This window comes from Callospermophilus lateralis, unplaced genomic scaffold (genome assembly GCF_048772815.1).
Source record: "Callospermophilus lateralis isolate mCalLat2 unplaced genomic scaffold, mCalLat2.hap1 Scaffold_169, whole genome shotgun sequence".
Taxonomy (NCBI): Eukaryota; Metazoa; Chordata; class Mammalia; order Rodentia; family Sciuridae; genus Callospermophilus; species Callospermophilus lateralis.
The window spans coordinates 1935801-1955700 of record NW_027512767.1 but is presented as its reverse complement, the minus strand read 5'-3'; the positions used below and the strand labels follow the sequence as shown (position 1 = coordinate 1955700).

The 19900-nt window shown below is 34.5% G+C and overlaps 1 protein-coding gene and 1 pseudogene across 1 annotated transcript in view; one reads left to right on the top strand and one right to left on the bottom strand.

The window, feature by feature from the left end:
- LOC143640295 (asparaginyl-tRNA synthetase-like) overlaps window positions 1-19900 on the bottom strand; it is a 35003-nt gene that overhangs the window by 6916 nt on the left and 8187 nt on the right. The window contains exons 4-5 of the mRNA XM_077108146.1: window positions 17255-17395; window positions 10353-10433 (exon numbers count right to left, since the gene is read on the bottom strand). Of these exons, the coding sequence (XP_076964261.1) occupies window positions 10353-10433; window positions 17255-17395 (222 nt within the window). The remainder of the gene's footprint in view (window positions 1-10352; window positions 10434-17254; window positions 17396-19900) is intronic.
- Window positions 18506-18667, top strand: LOC143640297 (apelin receptor early endogenous ligand pseudogene; annotated as a pseudogene).

The following is a 19900-nucleotide window of genomic DNA, read 5'->3' as shown; positions in this document are numbered from 1 at the left end:
TTTTATTACTGTATTTGCATGTGTAATGGATTGTCAAGATTTCAATTTGATATGTTATTTAATGTTGATTCTTCATCATTAAAATATATATATAATGTTTTTCTGAAATACTACTCTAGTGGGAGAGCCAAGATATAAACTGGCAGCTTTCTGAAACTTCATGCTATATCAAATTTTACTTTATTTATATTTTCACATTTAGATATTTTACTTCCCTGAAATTTATTTTTGCATGTGGTGTGAAGTAGGGAGTCTTGCTTTATTTTTTTTCCCTAAGATTTTATATATCTATAACATACATACACACAACAACACATTTTTCTCATTTATCAAATAAAATTTCTATTTTTTTTAACTGAAAACTTTCTTTATGAAGCATAAGATTTCTATGTCTTTTGGGATCACTGCGTTTGTTCTCTATTCAGTTAACCTGATGTGAGAGTCTAGAGAGGCAGTGTGGTTTAGTGGTAAAGAAAGAGCACTCTAGAGCTAGAGTTCCTGCATTGGTTCCCTGGCTCTGACATCTGTTTGTCTTGTGAATGTTGTCAACATATAAGACATTTCTGTCACTTAGTATGCCCATTTATGAAGTGGTGATAATCAGTATTACCATGGGGTTACAATGTAAGTAAATGGGTCTATGTGTGATAGAAAAGTACTTTAATGCAGTGAGTGACATGTTAGATCTTTGAAAATTTGGGGACCTGGTCAGTACCATTTGTTTTACACAAACATAGTCAAGGGAAATGTAATTATTTGGGTAAATTTAAGGACTTAATGTGTGAAGGCTTTGTTCTATACTCAATATTATATCTGACTTAAGCTGACTTAAGCTCTACACGGATGATCTACCACCAGTGTTCCTTGGACCACCCTTGGAAACCATAATTGAAAGGAACATATTTTAATAACCCTCCTTAAATTCTAACAGATGTTAACTAGGTTGATACATGCCACTACCTATATAATTAGGTAAAAGCATTAATGTATATAGAGTGTTATACTGCTAGTGATTTGATTTGGAAGTAGTAGGCAATTGGGCAGGAACTGTTCTGGTGTCTTCTTCTAGATCTCTTCCTTTTTTGAATTAATTCTTGAATATCCTGGCATGGACTCATGTATGCATGTACACATGTATATGTATGTTTGTATTGAGGCTAGACTGGAACCGGAGTTATGCAATCTCTGAATACATTTAACATAACATTGAGGACCCCATAGAGGAGAGGGTTGAGTAGATGGTATCAGCACAGCATTTGCAAAAAGTGAAGGTGGAGTCATTCTTCTCATAGATGCTGATTTATTGGTAATTAAATAAAGGAGATGTTGCTTTTAGCTTCGTATAATTCCACCCTAATAATAGCTATTATTTTTGCCATATTGCTATGTTCTAGGTACTGCTCTAAGCATGCAAACATGTATTAATTTATTTAATTTTCTAAAGCATTATACCCATTTTTATATGAGGACACCAAACATGGATGGGTTAGCTCATGTGTCCATGTTTCTTTTGTTCAGTGACAGTGCTGGAATTCACATGCAAGTAGACAGATGTCAGAGCTTGTCTTCCCAGGTTTAATATGTATTTGAATTCAAGTGAAAAAAAAACTAAAATAACTTGATTCCTATTTCTATTCATTTTTGTATGTTCTACGATAACCCTTTTTGAAAACTTTGATTTGAAATGTTGTACAGTAAAAATATATAAGGCACACATATACACTTGAGAATAAATTATACAAATATATTCATATTAACTACCAGTCAGGTTAAGAAATAGAGTATTTCCCCTACCTTGGAAGTACCCAGAATACTGCTCCCATTTTCCTTCTTCCTCCCAGAGATAACTATGATCCTGATTTTTCTAATATTTATTATTTTTTTTATAGCTTAGTCATCTATTTATATAATTCTTTGAATATGTACATATAGAGAAATGTTTTATATATGTATATATCTCCTGTATAGATGTATAAATGTGTCAAACTCATATGTGTGTGTGTGTATATATATGTACATAAAGTCATGTATTTTTCTGTGATTTGCTCTTTCTGTTCAGCATTATGCCAGTAAGATTCATTCAGTTGAGTCCTGAAGCTATAATTTGTTCATTTTAAAAATTTCATTTTTAAAAAATTAGACTTATAATATCCAAAACTCAATTCTAGGTAAACTGGAAGACCTATGTATTCATATTCATACAAACTACAAAACTTTAGGAAGTAATGTAGAAAGGTTTTCTTAAATAAAGTACAAACCATAAAAGACTAAAACTTGATTACATTTAAAATTAGAACTCTTTTCATTAAATGATAGTATAGAGAAAAAGGCAAGGCACAAACTCAGAGAAGACATCTGCCATAACACCATCAACAACAGATTAGTAATATCCAGAATATGAAAACAAATCTCTATGAAAAGACAACCCAACAGACAGAAGAGGAAATGAATGGCCAATATTTATAAGAAAAGATTCATAATCTCAATAGTAATCCAAGAAAAACAGATTAAAACCACACTAAGGTTCCTTTTTCTACCCATGAGATTAGCAAATTTAAAAGACTTTGAAAATAGCAGATGTTGGGAAGGATGTGGAACAGCATACCCTACTGGTGGGAGTTTAAATTCTTTCTTCCCTTCCTGTGAAAATTTGGATTTATTTATTAGTAAAGCTGAAGTTAAGAACATGCACTTCCCCCACCCTGTGTACACCATGGAAGGTATACTGAAATCACCCAGAATCTAATGCCTAAGTCTTATTTCCAGAGATTCTGATTTAATTAGAACATAGTACTGAGGGGGGGGACCTCACCACAAAAGCTATGATTCCATTTGTATGAACTAAAAAATGTGCAAAACTAAATATTTAGCCTAGGGGTACATTCATGTGATAAAACTTTTTAAAATAAGAAAAAGCATGGGAAAAATAAACACAAAATTCAAGATAGTGGGAGAAGAGAGATGGAATGGGGAAGTGGGGGGATCAAAGGTACTAATAATATCCCTGTTCTTAAGTTCAATACTGGTTTAGGTATGCACTCTAAACTGTCTACACAGTTTGCATTATTTGAGAGATCTACAATATTTAATACAAATGAATTAAGCATTAATAATAGGTTACTTGTGCAAAACAAAACAAAAACGAAACCAAACAAAAGCAGTACTGTATAGTGGCTGCCATCAGTAGGCTGAGTAAATGTTATCTTTTCTCCCTTGGGAATATAAAAGGCTATGTGTAAAGAGTGACCCAAAAGAAAGAGCAAGGAAGCTTTATTTCAGTGAGGCACTCATTCTTCAGAGTTGTCTATTATCTATTTACTCTACAGACAATAGACTTTGTTTAAAATACAGTTGTGCCCTTTACTGCATGGCTTTTGATAAGTTTTTCTGAACCTTGTTTCCTCATCTAAAACAACAATGATAATCCATCAATGAATATTTATGGAGCACCTATAGCACCTACCAGTATACTAGGTATGATGTATAAGGAATACATATTGTTTCTGCTCCCCCAGAAGGACAAATAATTCCTACTTCAAAGGCTTGCTGCAGAGATCACATACTATCTATCTGTAAAATAAAGGAACTTGACATGGTACCTAAAATATATTTGGTATTTAATAAATGTTACTTTTCTTTCTTTTTTCTCCTTGAGTTATGACAGCTAATAAGCTCCTTCTGTTTAGTGGTACACACACACACACACATACACATTATATATTATTACATATTATGTATGATATGTATAATATACATACACATGAGTGAAGCAACATAAATGATAGCAAAATTATATGCAAGTATTACTTGACTTAATAACATACTATACCAATGTTGGATATTGCTATTAGCTTAGGTCTATTCTCAGGTTAAATGTTGGTGTCTAAATAAAATAAGAAGTACTTTAAAATTATGAACCCAAGGATAAATAGATTCAGATTTCATAGTATCTTTTATATTTATAAGGATTTGACTTAAAATATATCCTTGTAATGCTCACAGTTTGGTTTTAATATGGCTAGCTTTCACATTCACATTGTTTGGGTGACATTTTCTATAGTGGGATCTTGTTTTTCTCTTAAAAATATAAATTCACATTGTTGAGAGGGAAAATGGAAATAACTTTGTAAATCAAAGAGCATTAGCACAGTACTTTTTACAAAAAAAAGGAGGCTTAACAAATATTTATAGGATGAATCAATCCTATAATTTTAGTCCAGTTGTGTGGCTGAATCATTTTAAGAATGTACTCCACTTGGTGAATATGTGGAATGGAAGAAATAGTTCAGTCTTTGGAAAGAAGTAGCCCTAGGCTCTATCAGTTCACAATCTGAGGCTTTTTTCTCTTTTAGCTGCGGTGTTAAATCACAAGATTCTCACTTCACAGAGGAACTGGCAAAAACACAACATGGTCAGGAGCACAATAGCTTCTTGAGTCAGTTCTTTTTTCAGTGTCCTAGAAAACAAACTTGCTTCTCTGAATCCAGTGTGGTATTTTCTTTTCCTGTTTTAATTAAATTTTTTAAAATTAAAAAATAATAGGGCTGGGGATATAGTTCAGGTAGTAGAGCACTTGCGGTGCATGCAGAATGCCTTGGGTTCAATCCCCAACACCACAAAAATAAATAAATAAATAAAATTAAAACGTAACGTATCAAATTAAAATTGAGAAAAATTTAAAAAACTGGTAACATACTCTGAAAGCTGATTCATATAAATAACCCCTTCATGTATTACTGGCAGTAATAAAAACTAGTACAACCTCTATTAAGAACAAATTGTCAATCAAAATATAAAATACATATCTCTTCTGAGTAATTACTTTTAGAACCCTATAACTATATTTACTCATGTGCAAATTGAGTATATATAATAATATTCAATGCAGCATTACTGATAATATTAAAAGAATGGAAACAAAATTCCATGAGTAAAAGAATATGGTCAATGCATTAAAACACATGTCTTGATACACTGGAACAAAACACACCCTTGGAAGGAGCAATAGGAATTACTGATAAATAAAAAAAGGAAGGCCTAGAGTGTTGTAATTAGTAAGCTACCATATATGTAATAAATAAAGATATGAAAATATTTGTATATCTTTGTGTAAGCAAACAATATATCTGGATGACTAAATAAGAAATGGTTAACAATGATTACTTACAGGAGGAACAGGACAGCTGGGAATTGGGAAGAGAGGAATCTGACATTTCACTTTGTGCTTTTTTTCCTCACTTTTGAATTGTGTACCTTATACATATATAATCTTTTTTAAAAGTAATATATGAATAGGATAAAAAATTCAAAGAATATAAAAGAGCAGACCCCATGCCCCAAGGTTAATGTAATTGAGAGTCTATCTTCCTCAACATGTTCAAGGGTTAGGCATTTTTCACATGTAGAATCTGAACCTCTTTAGTAGAAACAGACATCTCAACAGGATTGAAAATGACTAATCTTAAAGTTGAAAGTTCTGCAAAACTAAAACAGTCTTTAGAAATTATTAATTAGCTCAGCACAGTGGCACACGTGTGTGATCCCAGTGATTTGGGAGGCTGAGGCAGGAGGATTCCAAGTTCAAGGCCAGACACGTGGGTGGGGTGGGGGAGATATCAATCAGTAAGTACTTATATATTATATATTCTAGGAAGTACTCAGCTTTTCCCCCAAAGAAGCATATATAAAATCTAGATGGGGAAACAAAGTAATGAATAAGAAACATTTTGAAAAACAATGGAATCTTAAAACAGGCCACTGTGACTGAATACAAGAGTACAACAGGAGTTGGAGATAAAGAGTTTAATGTTAGCTGAAAAAAGTTGTTTATTTGTTTTGTTTTTCTCAGAAGAGGTCTGACTTGTGTTAGCCTACATATCATCTAAAAAGTTTTTAAGAGTGTAAGGCCCAGTACAGAGGAGGGGTGGGGGGAAGTTTAAAAGAAAATGGGTTAGAATAATTAAAAAGTGAAAACATCAAGCAGAATCCAAAACATGATATGTTCCATAAAATTTACAACAACCCAAATTCCTGAGGGGTGGTAACTTCTTACTATCATTTCTAGAATGCACACTCGTTTAGAAAGGAGAAATGCTAGTGTTTACATCAGCCTGATCTTGTATACTATTTTCCTTATTTTTAATTAGCTCTTTGAAATTTTCATACATATCAACCACTTAAACCTTACAACCTATAAATACAGTGTTATTTACATTTTGCAACTGAGGAAATTGAGGATCCTGGTAGTAAAAATAAGTCAAAAAATGACTAGTCTTTTTGTGTGCATGTGTGGGGAGGTGGGAGATTGAATTCAGGGGCACTCAACTCAACCATTAAGCAATATTCCTAGCCCTGTTTTTGTATTTTATTTAGAGAGAGGGCCTTGTCTTAAAGCCTTGCTTTCACTGTGTGTGGCTTTGAACTTGTGATCCTCCTGCTTCAGCCTCCAGAGTTGCTGGGGTAACAGGTATGTGCCACCTCACCTGGCTCAAAAACTGACTAGTTTTTTTGACCCATTAATTTCTGGTATGTTTGTGTGGGAAGCTTCTTAGACCCATTCCTCTGTGAAACTGGTAAAAGTTTTTAAACTTGATAAAGACTAAGGTGTCTGCTTTGTTTGAGCCAGAGCCCATTCCCTCCTAATCCCCTCACAGCATGGCATGACAGAAACTCCACTCCAGGATGATATAGCCAAGAACAAAGATTCTGTTTACGCCAATCCCAGGTGGAAGGCTCTGTCCCCAGACCATGCATGGGCTATGGTTTCCAGGTCAGCAGAGGCAAGCCCAAGAGACCTGGGGCTGCTGTCACCCCCTCCACTGAGTATCCAGTTTCTAAATCAAGATGTCACGCAGAGAATCATCCATTGTCCATGCTTCTAGCATTAGAGCTCTGGCTCTAAGATTTTGCCTGGGCAGGGTATCAGGCCATAAAATAGAGGTTGGATCTCTCCTCAAAGGCACTGACTTTATTTGCAAAAGAGTGTGGAAAACTTCTCTAACTGAAGGGTTCTCTCCAACACTGGTGATTTGGTAAAAGGTAATCAGAGATTGGCAGATCCGTTGGAGATAAAGGTTAAACTGTAGATCTATTGGTGTGCCAGAGACATACTGGAAAAGCTAGAAGAGCGCTTTCAAGGTCACAATAAATCCCACACACTGATTTTGAAAACTATCCCCTTAAAGGAGTTTGAAATTGACTGGATCAGTTTGAGATAAAGTTTCATGCTCTAGGACACTGTTAAAGCATTGGAGCAATCACACTACATGTGGTCAGGGGAAGAAACAGCCAAAGGAAACCCTATCCAAAGAAGTGCCATTTCTGGGTGATTGTGGGCACACCAAGCCTGTGTCTGAGGGCAACATTACAGCCTTTACACTGCTGAGGGTTGGGGAGACTTGTATGTTCAATACATAAAAATATTCCTGTGACTCAATCAACAACAAAAAGACAAAGGACCCAATTTAAAAAATGCGCAAAGTACTTGGATATTTCTCCAAAGAAGATATATAAATGGTCAATGTGAAAAGATGCTCAACACCCTTAGTCATTAGGCAAATGCAAATCAAAACCACAGTGGGATACCACTTTGCATTCATTAGGATGACTATAAACCAAAGACATAAAAGATAACAAGCATAAGCAATGATACAACGAAATTAGAACTCTCATATGCTGCTGGTGGGAATGTAAAATGGTATAGCCTCCTTGGAAAATAGTTTGGAAATTTTTCAAAATGTTGAACACAGTTACCATATTACCCCTAAATTTCTTCCAAAAGAAACGAGATAATGTTTATCTCCATCCATAGAATCTTTTCATAAATGTTCTCAGCAGTATTACTCTCGTAACAGGTAAAATGTAGTACACCACAAATGTCCATTAACTGATAAATGGATTAAAAAAATAGTACATCCCCATAATGAAATGCCAGTTTGATATAGAAAGGAATGAAGAAAGGAAACACAAACAACATGGATGAGCCTCAAAAACTGTGTTAAATCAGAGATGTCAGATACAAAAGACCATATGTCATATGAATCCATTTATATGAGATGTTCCAGAAGAGGCAAATCTATAGAAAGTAGCATTGTGGTCAGAGCTGGGAGTAAGAATGAGAAGAGACTGCTAATAAATACATTGGTTTATTTCGGAGTGATGAAAATGCCTTCAAGTTAGAAAGTGGTGAATGGCTGCACCACTTTCTGGATATACTAAAAACCAGGGAGTGGTATAGATATAAGTGGGTAAATGTTATAGTATGTAAAACATGTCTCAAAACATTTTTTTCCTTAAACAACAACAACCAACCAACCAACCAACAACAACAACAACAAAAACCCCAAACTGCTCCATAACCTCATTCTTAAAGCTAGCCACCTTTATTTTCTATAATTTGCCAATATGAACCTTCAAATCTGTTCACTCAGAGTCTAATAAAACCCCTTCAGCTCAACTTAACTTTCCAATTCTTCTCACATTGTTCCCCTTACTGGGAATACCTTCCCTAAGATATAGTTAAATCACATGTTCATTTTGAAGATTTTCCTGACCAACTCAATTCTCCCTGACAACATTTTGCTATAGATTTCATATCATTTATAATTGGTAACACTGTAACCTCAAATATATGTAGTCTCCCCTATTCCTCATCAACTTCTTTTTTTTTTTTTTTTTTGAGGCAGGGTGGTACTGGGGATTGAACCCAGGACACTCAACCACTGAACTATGTCCCCAGCTCTTTTTGAGACAGGGACTTCTTGCTAAATTGTCCAAACTGGCCTTGAACCTGCCTCAGCCTTCCAAATAGCTGGTATTACAACTGTGCACCACCACACCTGGTAGAGAAGCAAGAATTCAAAGTTTGTTTAATTTGGGTCTCTTTTAAAATTCCCTTATTATTTGTAAAAACTCCTTGAAATTATACTTTTGCTTCTCTGTTTTTTAATATTCCATAGTTTAGATGAAAGGATCATGAAATGCATTTAAGGTTAAGTAATTTTTCTTCACTTCAATATTCACAAAGAGAAAATAAACACCTAGAAAATAATGTTTTTTACAATACACTATTATTTTGTCATTTGCTAACTTCTTTGAACTCATATATAGATGCTAACACTTCCACTTTAAACATTCAACAGGTTTTTTAATTCTGCTTTTTCCAGAAGGTTAACTGCCATCCAGATTTCTTCAAGTATGAAGAAAGACAACATTTGATTACTATTCCTAATAATAATGACTTCAATACGTCAGAACAACTGTTTCCAAAGAAAACTTTGTTCAAAAATATAAAGAGAAAGCATGGTTATCAAGAGCCAGAAAGCCCTAACACTGAGAAAGCAGTTATATACACATCTTGTCAGCTAATAAAATCAACCGAATGTTTAAAGAACCACCTTGATATTTACTAGAGTTAAAAAATTCAGCAAATAAAAAACATACAAAAAGCACAACTCATCAATTTAGTTCTCTTTGTCCATCAGTATGTGACTAGCTAATGACTTTTTCAGCTGTAAAACTAATAAATGAAAGGCTTTCAACTGACTAAGAAAAGTTGGAAAAATTTTTTTTCCTGCAAGAAGGGCAGGCTGACAGTACCTGACACATAGTAGGAAATCCAAAAATGGTTGTTAAACAAAGAATTAAAATAAAAACCTTAATGGGGTATACACACAAATCATTTCTTATGGAAATGTAATTTTTAAAAAAGAATCTGAAAAAGAAAATGATATTTGTATGTATACTTTTCTATTTTATTTATCTTTTTAAATACTTTTTTTAGTTGTAAGTGGACACAATACCTTCATTTTATTTATTTATATGTGGTGCTGAGGATGGAACCTGGTGCCTCATATATGCTAGGTGAGCATTCTACTGCTGAGCCACAACTCCAGCCCTTTTATCCATTTTTAAAAACATGATTTATGTTCAAGCATCAACTGATGGTTGAATTTGCAGAATATCTTATAATCCTTATTAATCTCTAAATTTCTCTAATTAACCATTTCAGTGGCTTAAGGAAAGCAAGTAGAGTACTAAATTAAAAATTCACTCTTTTTAGTCACAGTATTAGTAATATGACTAGTGGGATAGGGAGTCAGAGCAGTTGTAATAAATATTAAGAATTCTACAATCAATTTCAGATGCTACCTATGGTCTTCTTATTGAATTTAAAAAGGGGTTAGGAATATAGCTCAGTTGGTAGAGTGCTTCCCTTGAATGCAAAATCCCCAGCACTACAAAAATAAATAAATAAATAAGTAAACAAACAAATAAATAAATAAATTGAAACAAACCCTCAGGAGAAAAATATCAAACAACAATATTTTTCCAAGATGGGAAACAGAACTCACCTCAACTTGGAAAAGCTCTCCAGCCCCCTCACAGTCATTGGATGTAATTATTGGAGTATGAATGTGCACAAAACCACTGTTCTGGAAGGAAAAGAAAAAACACTCTTTTCAATATATCTGCACATGAAAAAATTCCAAGAATATACACTGTGTTGTTATACTATTAAAATGGAACTGAGAATGCCACATCAAATCCCCCCAACCTTCCAAATATGAGGTTATTGAAAGATGGTTGAGTATTTTACTATGCACAGAAGCACAAAATTTTTTAGATTTGGAACAGACTTAGAAATTAAGTTCTCCAATATCTTTATTTCAAAGATAAGAAAGCTGAGTACGTGAGAGATTTAGTAAATTGCCAAAAGCCACATAAATAGTCAGTGGCTAAGCCAGGGTTGTAACCCAGTGCTCAGGCTCTGTATTGCTATTCCCTCATTTTCTACTTCTCTAAGTTACTGGTGTTGGTTCAACAAACACACATGTACATGCATGCATGTGCGTGTGCACGCGCACGCACACACACACACACACACACACACTCACACACACTCAATCAAGGTTAATGCATAGCAATGCTGCCCGTATTATTCAGGGAATACAAAGCAATCAATATGAAGTTCAGTTATGTGGGAATAAAACCTCAACGGTGATAAACCATCCAAAAGAAAAATTAAGGCTAATAGGGACTAAAGAAATGCACAACAAGAGAGGCAGAAATGACTAGTGGGAAGTCTCTGTCATTCGATCCATGGCACAATGCACTGCATGTAGCACAGACAGTGTACTTCCTTGGCCTGAAGAGTATTCTGAGCAGCATCAAGTCCATCCATCACCAAGGCACCCAACGGCAGTTCTTCCCATCAAAACTGAGACTATTTCCATTAGTAAACCACAAAAGCTGTTGCTAGTAGGACTGAAATAACCCATCAACTTCAAGGCTACACTTCTTTCATTGTGACTATGTATGAAGGCAAAGGTTATAGTCAGTATAGATGTAGAAGGTAGCTAAAAATAAATTTGTAATACAAAGCCAGAATAGCATGTGTTTAACGCAAAATTCTAGCCTTGAAATCAATACAATACACTCACAACTATGCTAGATTCTGCCTATCACCAGTAGAATATAACAACTCCAGGCATTGTCAGGGATCTCCCAAATATGAACTTTTATAATTATATTAAGCCAATGACTTATGATATAGGCTGATTAAATAGTCAAGCTATAAATTAAGCCCCAGAAAGTATTCAAATATGTACTTAACCTGAGAGCAATGTGCCTAGAAGTGCTGCACAGAGCACATTATAGAGAACCATGGAAATACAATCAATAACATTACTTCATAAAATTTTTATCTCCTAGTAGCCAAGAATTATGAACATGAATCATTTATTCCACATGAATGTAAGCAACTATGAGCATGAATGAAGTAAACAAAGAAAGGAAGTGAAAAATTCAAAGGAAATGAGGGTGGGGAAGGGGAGGTAGAGCGAGAGGAGAAAATTTAATGGCTGAATGTAATTATCAAAGTTAGAACTGGTCAAATGCCACCAGGAACAGCACTGTAAACCTGAGGTCAATAATTATGGGATTCAAAACAAAAGTCACACAGGAGTAGGAACCATTTTTAATACTTAACGTCAAACCTTTACAAAATGGGTCACTATAGCTTTTTAAGCTTTAATGCTGCTAGCAAAGCTTATCAAAGTCTCTAACATTACCAAAGAGCTATGCATGAGAATACAAAGGAAGAACAATAAAGCAGTGTACACAAAGTCCAAAAAAGAGAAAGTGGGAGGAAAAACAGATAAAATGAAAGTCAAGAGCAAGGAAAGGAGGAATGTTGTCAGTATCTGCTCCAGAGAGGCTACCAGTATTAGGTACTTATACCACTCCAGAGCAAAGAGGTTTCTAAATAGAGGTATGAAGGCCAGAAAAGGAGCCAAAAGTGGAAGTAAATGCTTTACCCAATTGTTAGACTCCACCTGCCACCTCCAGATTGAAACAATTTGATACACATTCTAGAAACAGGTATTTTAGAAGGTTCTGAGTATCCAAAAAATACAAAATTCGTATACTAAGGCCCATACACATCACTCAGAAAACTAGTGGATATTTTCCCTTTACACTTAACTGAAATAAATATCATTATTTAATCACCATCAACAGAAATGTGACAGTAATTGCTAGACACAAGCATGCCACTGGCAACAAAAATCAACAGCAAGAGGAGTCCAAAAAAACCCATTAAAAAAAAAACAAACAAACATAAAAACCAGTCACAGGCACTCCAAAACACAGGCCATCCAACACAGGGGTTTAAAACCACTCCACTCCATGGCAGGCTCTGAAGGACTGCCATCCAGAGGAGACAAGCCCTGAAACGCACAGCAGTCTTTTACTGCTTCATTTGAAAAAGATAAGCAAGCATGCAATCCATTCTAGGAACACTTAGAAAAAAAATGGGCCCAAAGAGAAAAACTTCAGTTATTTGAAAAATTTGGCTCTTCTAAATGACTCATTTTGAGGATCATAGACAGCCAAGTTTTAGCACATGGCATGTGTGTCAATTTCATGAGCAAACCAAGTTAAATACAAAATATTTTCAATACTAAAACAAAAGATAACTCTAGATTTTCAAAACATCCTAACTTAAAGTACCTCTCAAGTTTCTATTTCTTCCTACATTTCTCAATTTTTATTGATAAATTTGAAATGTATGAAAATTTTATATTTTAAAGCTTAATATCTTTTAGGGAATTTAAAGTAGAAGAAACTGCACCAAATAGATGATATGTAATTATTATTTTATATGTCCTAGAGTGCTACAAGTGACTACTTTAAACAAGTCAATTCTAAATGTCTCACATACAAGTGGATAACATAGAATGACACATCAGGATTATATTTTTCAGTTCATAACAATTAAAAAATGCATTTATAGCACGCAAAAAGTATCTACCTTTATAACTATCACCAATAGTGTTAAAATTCAAATTATTTTCAAGCACTTTTCTTACTTTACATTTTCTAGTTTATTCTCTTATTTATTTATATCTATTAAGGCTACAAGTAATAAAGAAATGTACGAAGGAGGTGAAGTCTAACTTGTTAATGGATTGCCAATACTACCACCTTGTGGCCAAAAACATCCATAAAATTGTTTCAGTATTAAAGCAGGTCCACTTTATCAACTGTTGAAATCTTTATCAACTGTTGAAACACTATATTTTTAGATCTGAACAGATTTTATGTTTGTGTGGTTCAAGCACTACTGAAAAGCCATATAGAAGTTGCATAAGAAAGTCTGAGAGCATATGTAAACAGACCCTTTCAAATTACAATGGGATAACATTGTATAATGTGATTTATTTTTCTTTAAGTAGGTGCCTTAAAGGCATGGTGTTCTTTGTCAGTTTCAACAGAAATTAACTCTGATGGAGCTTCTTATTCTTAACTTTTATGTATTTGTTTTTGGTACTAGGAATTGAACTCGGGGCACTTAGCCACTGAGCCACATCCCCAGCCCTATTTTATATTTTATTAAGAGACAGGGTCTCTCTGAGTTGCTTAATGCCTTGCCCTTGCTGACTCTTGATCCTCCCATCTCAGCCTCCCTAACTGCTGGGATTACAGGCATGTGCCACTGTGCCAGCTTTATTTCTTGATTTTGAGATAGAGTCTCATTAAATTGCTAGGGCCTCGTTAAATTGCTGAGGCTGACTTCAAACTTAAGACTTACCACTGTGCCCAGCTGATGGAGCTTTTTAAAGAGCATGAACTCTCTTGGTGAGCTACAGATGTACTGGGACTGCATGAATTTGGATATAGCCCAGGGGAAGCTTACATTGGTAAGCAACCAGGGGAAATTAGTTGAATCCAAAGAAGGAGCAAGGGCCAAGTTCCAAAACCACATGAAATAACACTGAGTATTCTCTGTGATATCATCCTGGCCTTTTGGTGCCTTCCCACTGACATGACAGGAGGGGCCCTTCAACTCAACAATTTGTTGACCACATTCCCCTTTGGCTTTCCCAGGTGGAGGGAAATGGTTAAAATGCAGAGGTGAGACAAAATGTCTTCATTCATTACAGCAACCCACTAGAGTAACACCAATAACCCTAAAATTAATGCTTAATATTCACATAATACATATCTATGATCTATGATCAAGATGGAGAAACAGGAATTGAATTCACTTTCCCACTTGAAACAATCATAAAGCAAAAAAAAAAAAAAAAAAAACAATAAAAATAAAAAGCAACCCAGATGAAACAATGATTTTCACGATACTGGATATAAGACAATAAAAGATACTGATCTGGGGTTGGGGTTGTGGCTCAGTGGTAGAGCGCTTGCCTAGCACATGCGAGGCCCTGGGTTCTATCCTCAGCACCACATAAAAATAAATAAACAAAATAAAGGTATTGTATACAACTAAAAAAATAAATATTACAAAAAAAAGATACTGATCTCTGAGGGATGGGAAGCGAATGTTGAGCCCTACCAGTCAGCCAGCTTATGATACTGAGCTCTTTCAGGTCACAGCATAGGGAGACAGTGATAAGGTAAAGCCCAGAAGACTCCCTAATTTGAGGAGAGACAATTGAGACCAATGTGGCTGAAGTTCATGGGACATAGTATCAATGAAGAGAGAACTGGACAGAGAACTCCAGAGATCTGCAGAGGGTCACCCAGGAGTATTAGGTAGAGAACTGATGAGTGCCTACATGGAGGAAACTATCCAAAACTGGGGAAGGAACTGAAAAATTTAGAGGGAACAGCACACGGTGTTTACATGCTGGCTGGATGTTCTCACAAGCCAGATTAGAAAAACTCAGTTCATAAGGCACTAGGTATAGTACTTCATAGCAGGAAATACTTAGTACTAGACTAAACACTGTTCCAAACCTGCTAAACAAAAACCAGAAGCAGACCCAAAAGGATCAACAGTTTTCAACTAACAACTGCATACCAGAACAAAGCTCAAGAAGCTTTATAAATATTCAGCACCCAAAGTAAAATTCATTATGTCTGGCATTAATCAGCAGATATGCAAAAAGACAGGAAAATATAAGCCATGAAACTAATCCATCCATCAATCAAAACTAACCCATAGTTGACATGTTAAAATTAAAAGGACATAAAAACGGTTTTCAAATTAAAACTGTATTCCATATGCTCAAAAAGTTAAGTAGACACAAAAGGAATAATAATAATAAAAAAGCCCAAAGTGAATTCTAAATATGAAATGTAGGGGCTGGGGTTGTGGCTCAGCGGTAGAGCGCTGGCCTCACACATGTGAGACCCTGGGTTCGATCCTCAGCACCACAAAAAAATAAATAAGTGAAATAAAGATATTGTGTCCAACTACAATTAAAAAATAAATATTTAAAAATAAATAAATAAAAATAAATATGAAATGTATAATGTTTCAGAGGAAAAAATACACTGGATAGGAAAAAAGATTAGTAAGCATAAAGAAAAACCAATAGAAACCATCAAAAAGGGAGGGAAAACATCCAAAAGAAATAAACACAGGAAAAAAGAAATTTTTTTTGAGAGAGAGAGAGAGAGAGAATTTTAATATTTATTTTTTTTTTAGTTTTCAGTAGACACAACATCTTTGTTTGTATGTGGTGCTGAGGATCAAACCCGGGCCGCATGCATGCCAGGTGAGCGCGCTACCGCTTGAGCCACATCCCCAGCCCCATGGAAAAAAGGATTTTAAAAAAAGAAAAGTACATCAGTGGGCTATGGATAGCATCAATGCACTAATATATGGATAATTTCAGTTCCCAAAAGAGGAAAGTAACAGAAAAATATTTGTACCAATACTGCTAAAAAAACATAAACAAAACCAAAAACTTCATGATAAACTTAGGATCGAGGAAATTCAATAAACCCTAAATGAAAAACAAAGAAAACTGCATCAAGGCACATCACAAATTGATTAAAAAAAAAAAAACAGTTGTTATGGTTTAGATATGAGGTGTTCGCCAAAAACTCACATGTGAGACAATGCAAGAAAGTTTAGATTGGGCTATGAAAGGCTTAACTAAATTAGTGCATTACCCATTTAAGTGGATTAATGGGGTAATAACTATAGGCAGGTAGGGTGGTGGCTGGAGAAGACAGGTCACTGGTCACATATACAGCTTTGGGGTATATATTTTCTCTGACGAGTAAAGCTCTTCGCTTCCTGATTGTCCTGTTTTGAACTGCCTTCTTCTGCCACACCCTCTACCATGATGTTCTGCCTCACCTCTGGCAAAGAGCAATGGAGTTGGCCATCTATGGACCAAGATCTGTGAAACTGTGAACCCCAAGTAAACTTTTCCTCCTCTAAAATTTTTCTTGTAAGGTCTTTTAGTCACAGTAGCAAAAAAAGCTGACTAAAACATCAATGATAAAGAAAAAATCTTAAAGTCAGGAAAAGAAAAAAAGACAAGGTGTGCATAGAGAATTAAAGATAAGTATGACATCAGATTTCTCATTGGAAGTAATGCAAATGAGAAGACAGTATCATGGCAACCTTGAAGTATTTAAAGAAAAAAACTTGTCAATGTAGAATTCTGTATCCAGAAAAAGTATCATTTAAAAATGAAGATAAAATAAAGATGTTACAGACACATAAACTTTCAAGGTCATGGATATGCTCATCATCTCAGTTGTGGTGAAGATTTCATAGGTTCATAATTTATCAGATTATATACTTTAAATATTTACAGTATTTATTCCTTAATAAGCTCTTAAACTATATATGTACACCTGTGACATTTGATCCTGAAACAAATAAATAAAGGTACTTGGAACAAACAACAGAACTTTCAGGAAAATGTTCCAGTGTTACAATTATCCAACCTCTTCACAAGACAGAATACCTGGAAGTAAGGTATCTTACCTTAAAAAAGGAATGAATAGCAGCTGTGGCTTCACTGTGAACCCTCAATATAGAACCCAGAGTGTTAGTCCTACACCTAAGGTGAGGATATTGTCTCATGTACTCCAGAGGATGCCTCTCTTTATATTTGGTAGGGAATGCCTGCCAATAAATAAGGAAAAAATTAGAAGCTAAAAAAACAAACAAAAAAACCTGTTTTATAAAACCAGTTTCCAGAGCATTTCCTAAATAGTAGCGCTTCAGAGAAAATAAGAAGATTTCCTCCTTTATTTCTTAATATAACAGATTTATATAGTCCACATAATTTTTACCAGGTAGAAGAATGGTGGGATGGATTCAGAGAGATGTGGGTTTAAAGCCAATTTTAGTATTTATTAGCTAAATTAATTAATATCACTGAGGCTTATCTATTATTTACCAAGTTTCTATCCACTAGCTGTATGTGACTTCTTACAAATAGAGAGGTTAAGCATATAATTATGCAAAACAATTCACTGTTTGACACACAGGAGTTAAGAATATTGTAGATATTAAAGATTACGTTTTCTACCATTGTACACACACAGCTGGGGTTCAATGTTAAAATCACACAAATGTCTTGAAAACCCACAATCATATCAGCTAGTGCCAATTTATTACTGTTTATCAACATGTCACTGGGTCTAAGAACATGAGGAACAGTCAATAGCTATCTTTCATTTAGCAGAGTACTAAAAATCTACAAAAAAAGTTTAAAGGAACTTAAGGCTCCAACCTGAAATATTTCTCCATGTCCACACTTATATTACAAGATTAAAAAGTCATATCCTTTTAGACAGAAACCAAAGACTCAAAAGAAAGATAATACAAAAGCTGAATAAGAGCTATACATGCACGCTGCTTTAGTCTCGTCTTTTTAGGTCTGGTGCACACACTGATTTTTATAGTACGCAGAAACAAGTACCATGCTTGCCAAGAAGAAAATGTAGCCACAAGAATATAACTGGAATTGTTGGGGGTTCAGAATCCCTAAAGCCTAAATACTTTAAATGACACTGAACTGAAGAAGGGAAGGAGGAGGGAGCCTCTGACCACAGCACAGTGTACCGTAACTGTGTCTGCTGTGATCATTAACCTTTCTGGAAAATGCAGCTGGCAGTTCTCTGAGGTTTGTCATTAGAATGTGAGGACAGAAACACAGATTGCAGAGACTATTTACAGATTGCTTTGTTTACTTTAAGAGCAACTGCTCCACTTGCGTGTGGCAGGAAAATGAGATTTCAACAAATTATTTTGTGTTTTTAAATTTTTATGATGAGTCTCCTTATCAACAGACAGACACCAGCTAATTTGGCCCTGAGAAGAAAACTGCACAGATACAACTTCCTTTAGAGGAGATGTATGCCTCTCCATTCATGAAGTCCCTTCCCGTGAGATATAGACTTCTACAGCTGATTTCACTGTGTCTACCAGAAGAAGAGTGGTGAAAGACAGATTTCAACTGCTCCAAAGAGCTGTGTCTATAGGGGGATTGCTTAGGCTTCATCATACAAAAAAGAATTGTCTGAAAGTATGGGGATGATATTTTAGTTCACAAAACTGCCTTTTGCTGGTTGTAATTAGAGGAAAAACAACATATTCAAAAGTGATTCCGGTCTGAAGCACAATTATTTGCTTGCATAACAAAAATCTCTCATCTTTTTTTCTATACATTATTATTATTATATTGATGAAAAAGAAAACCATCTTTTTAAGTCTTAGAACTCTCTAAAGGTAAAAACTGCGATAATTAAACATATTCCTATGAGTCTCTGAAAGTATTAGTGTTGTATATGTTTGAGTGATTCTTAAAAAACATAAATGCTAAATCTAAAATCAACTGCATTGTCTTGGTTTTCAGAATAGGAAGAAAATTATTGATTCATTAATTATTTATATTGAGAGAATAAGAAAAAAGCTTAGTTGTTACCAATCTATGACAGATTTTAGTGTTTATAAAAGTCTGATTTTTATTTTATGAATAATCTCCATTTGAAGTCCTAGAGGAAAGCATAAAGTACTAATTGTAGTCCATGTTATTTTAAAATGTTCATTTCTCAATTTTTTTTCCCCATCATGCAATTGTAAGAACCCAAAGTTTGTTTCCTTGGAGGTTGTTTCATATCCTTGATTATTTTGTATAGATAGTTCCTTAAAAACACTGGTTTAGTTTACATAAAAAATACAGTTATGCAAGTGAAACCCTAACATGGAAATATCTGTATCTAATAGGTGAGTGTTCATCATTCTGATAAGCTTTGCTTAACCTGTGATAGTGAGATTTGCAAACAACAAATCAGAAATTTAGAAATATGATTACCTCAAAGGAAACTATCCTATCTAGATCTGAATTGTAATGATAACTAGGTGTTACCAAGTGGTTAAATATGTTATTAATCTTTATTTATTGAAAGAAATTTAGCTTAGTGACATAAAATTTTAAGTTATTTCCAGGTAAAGAGTTTACAAAATCATACCCTGCCTAAAAGTTTTACTTTGTAAACATTATAGACTGAGAGAAGCCATTAAATCATTAAACTTTATTTTGCTAAAATAAAAGTTTGGTATTCATATGCAAAAAATTTGACATAGAAAAATCTGACAATATCATGGAGTTTCTTTGCCTAT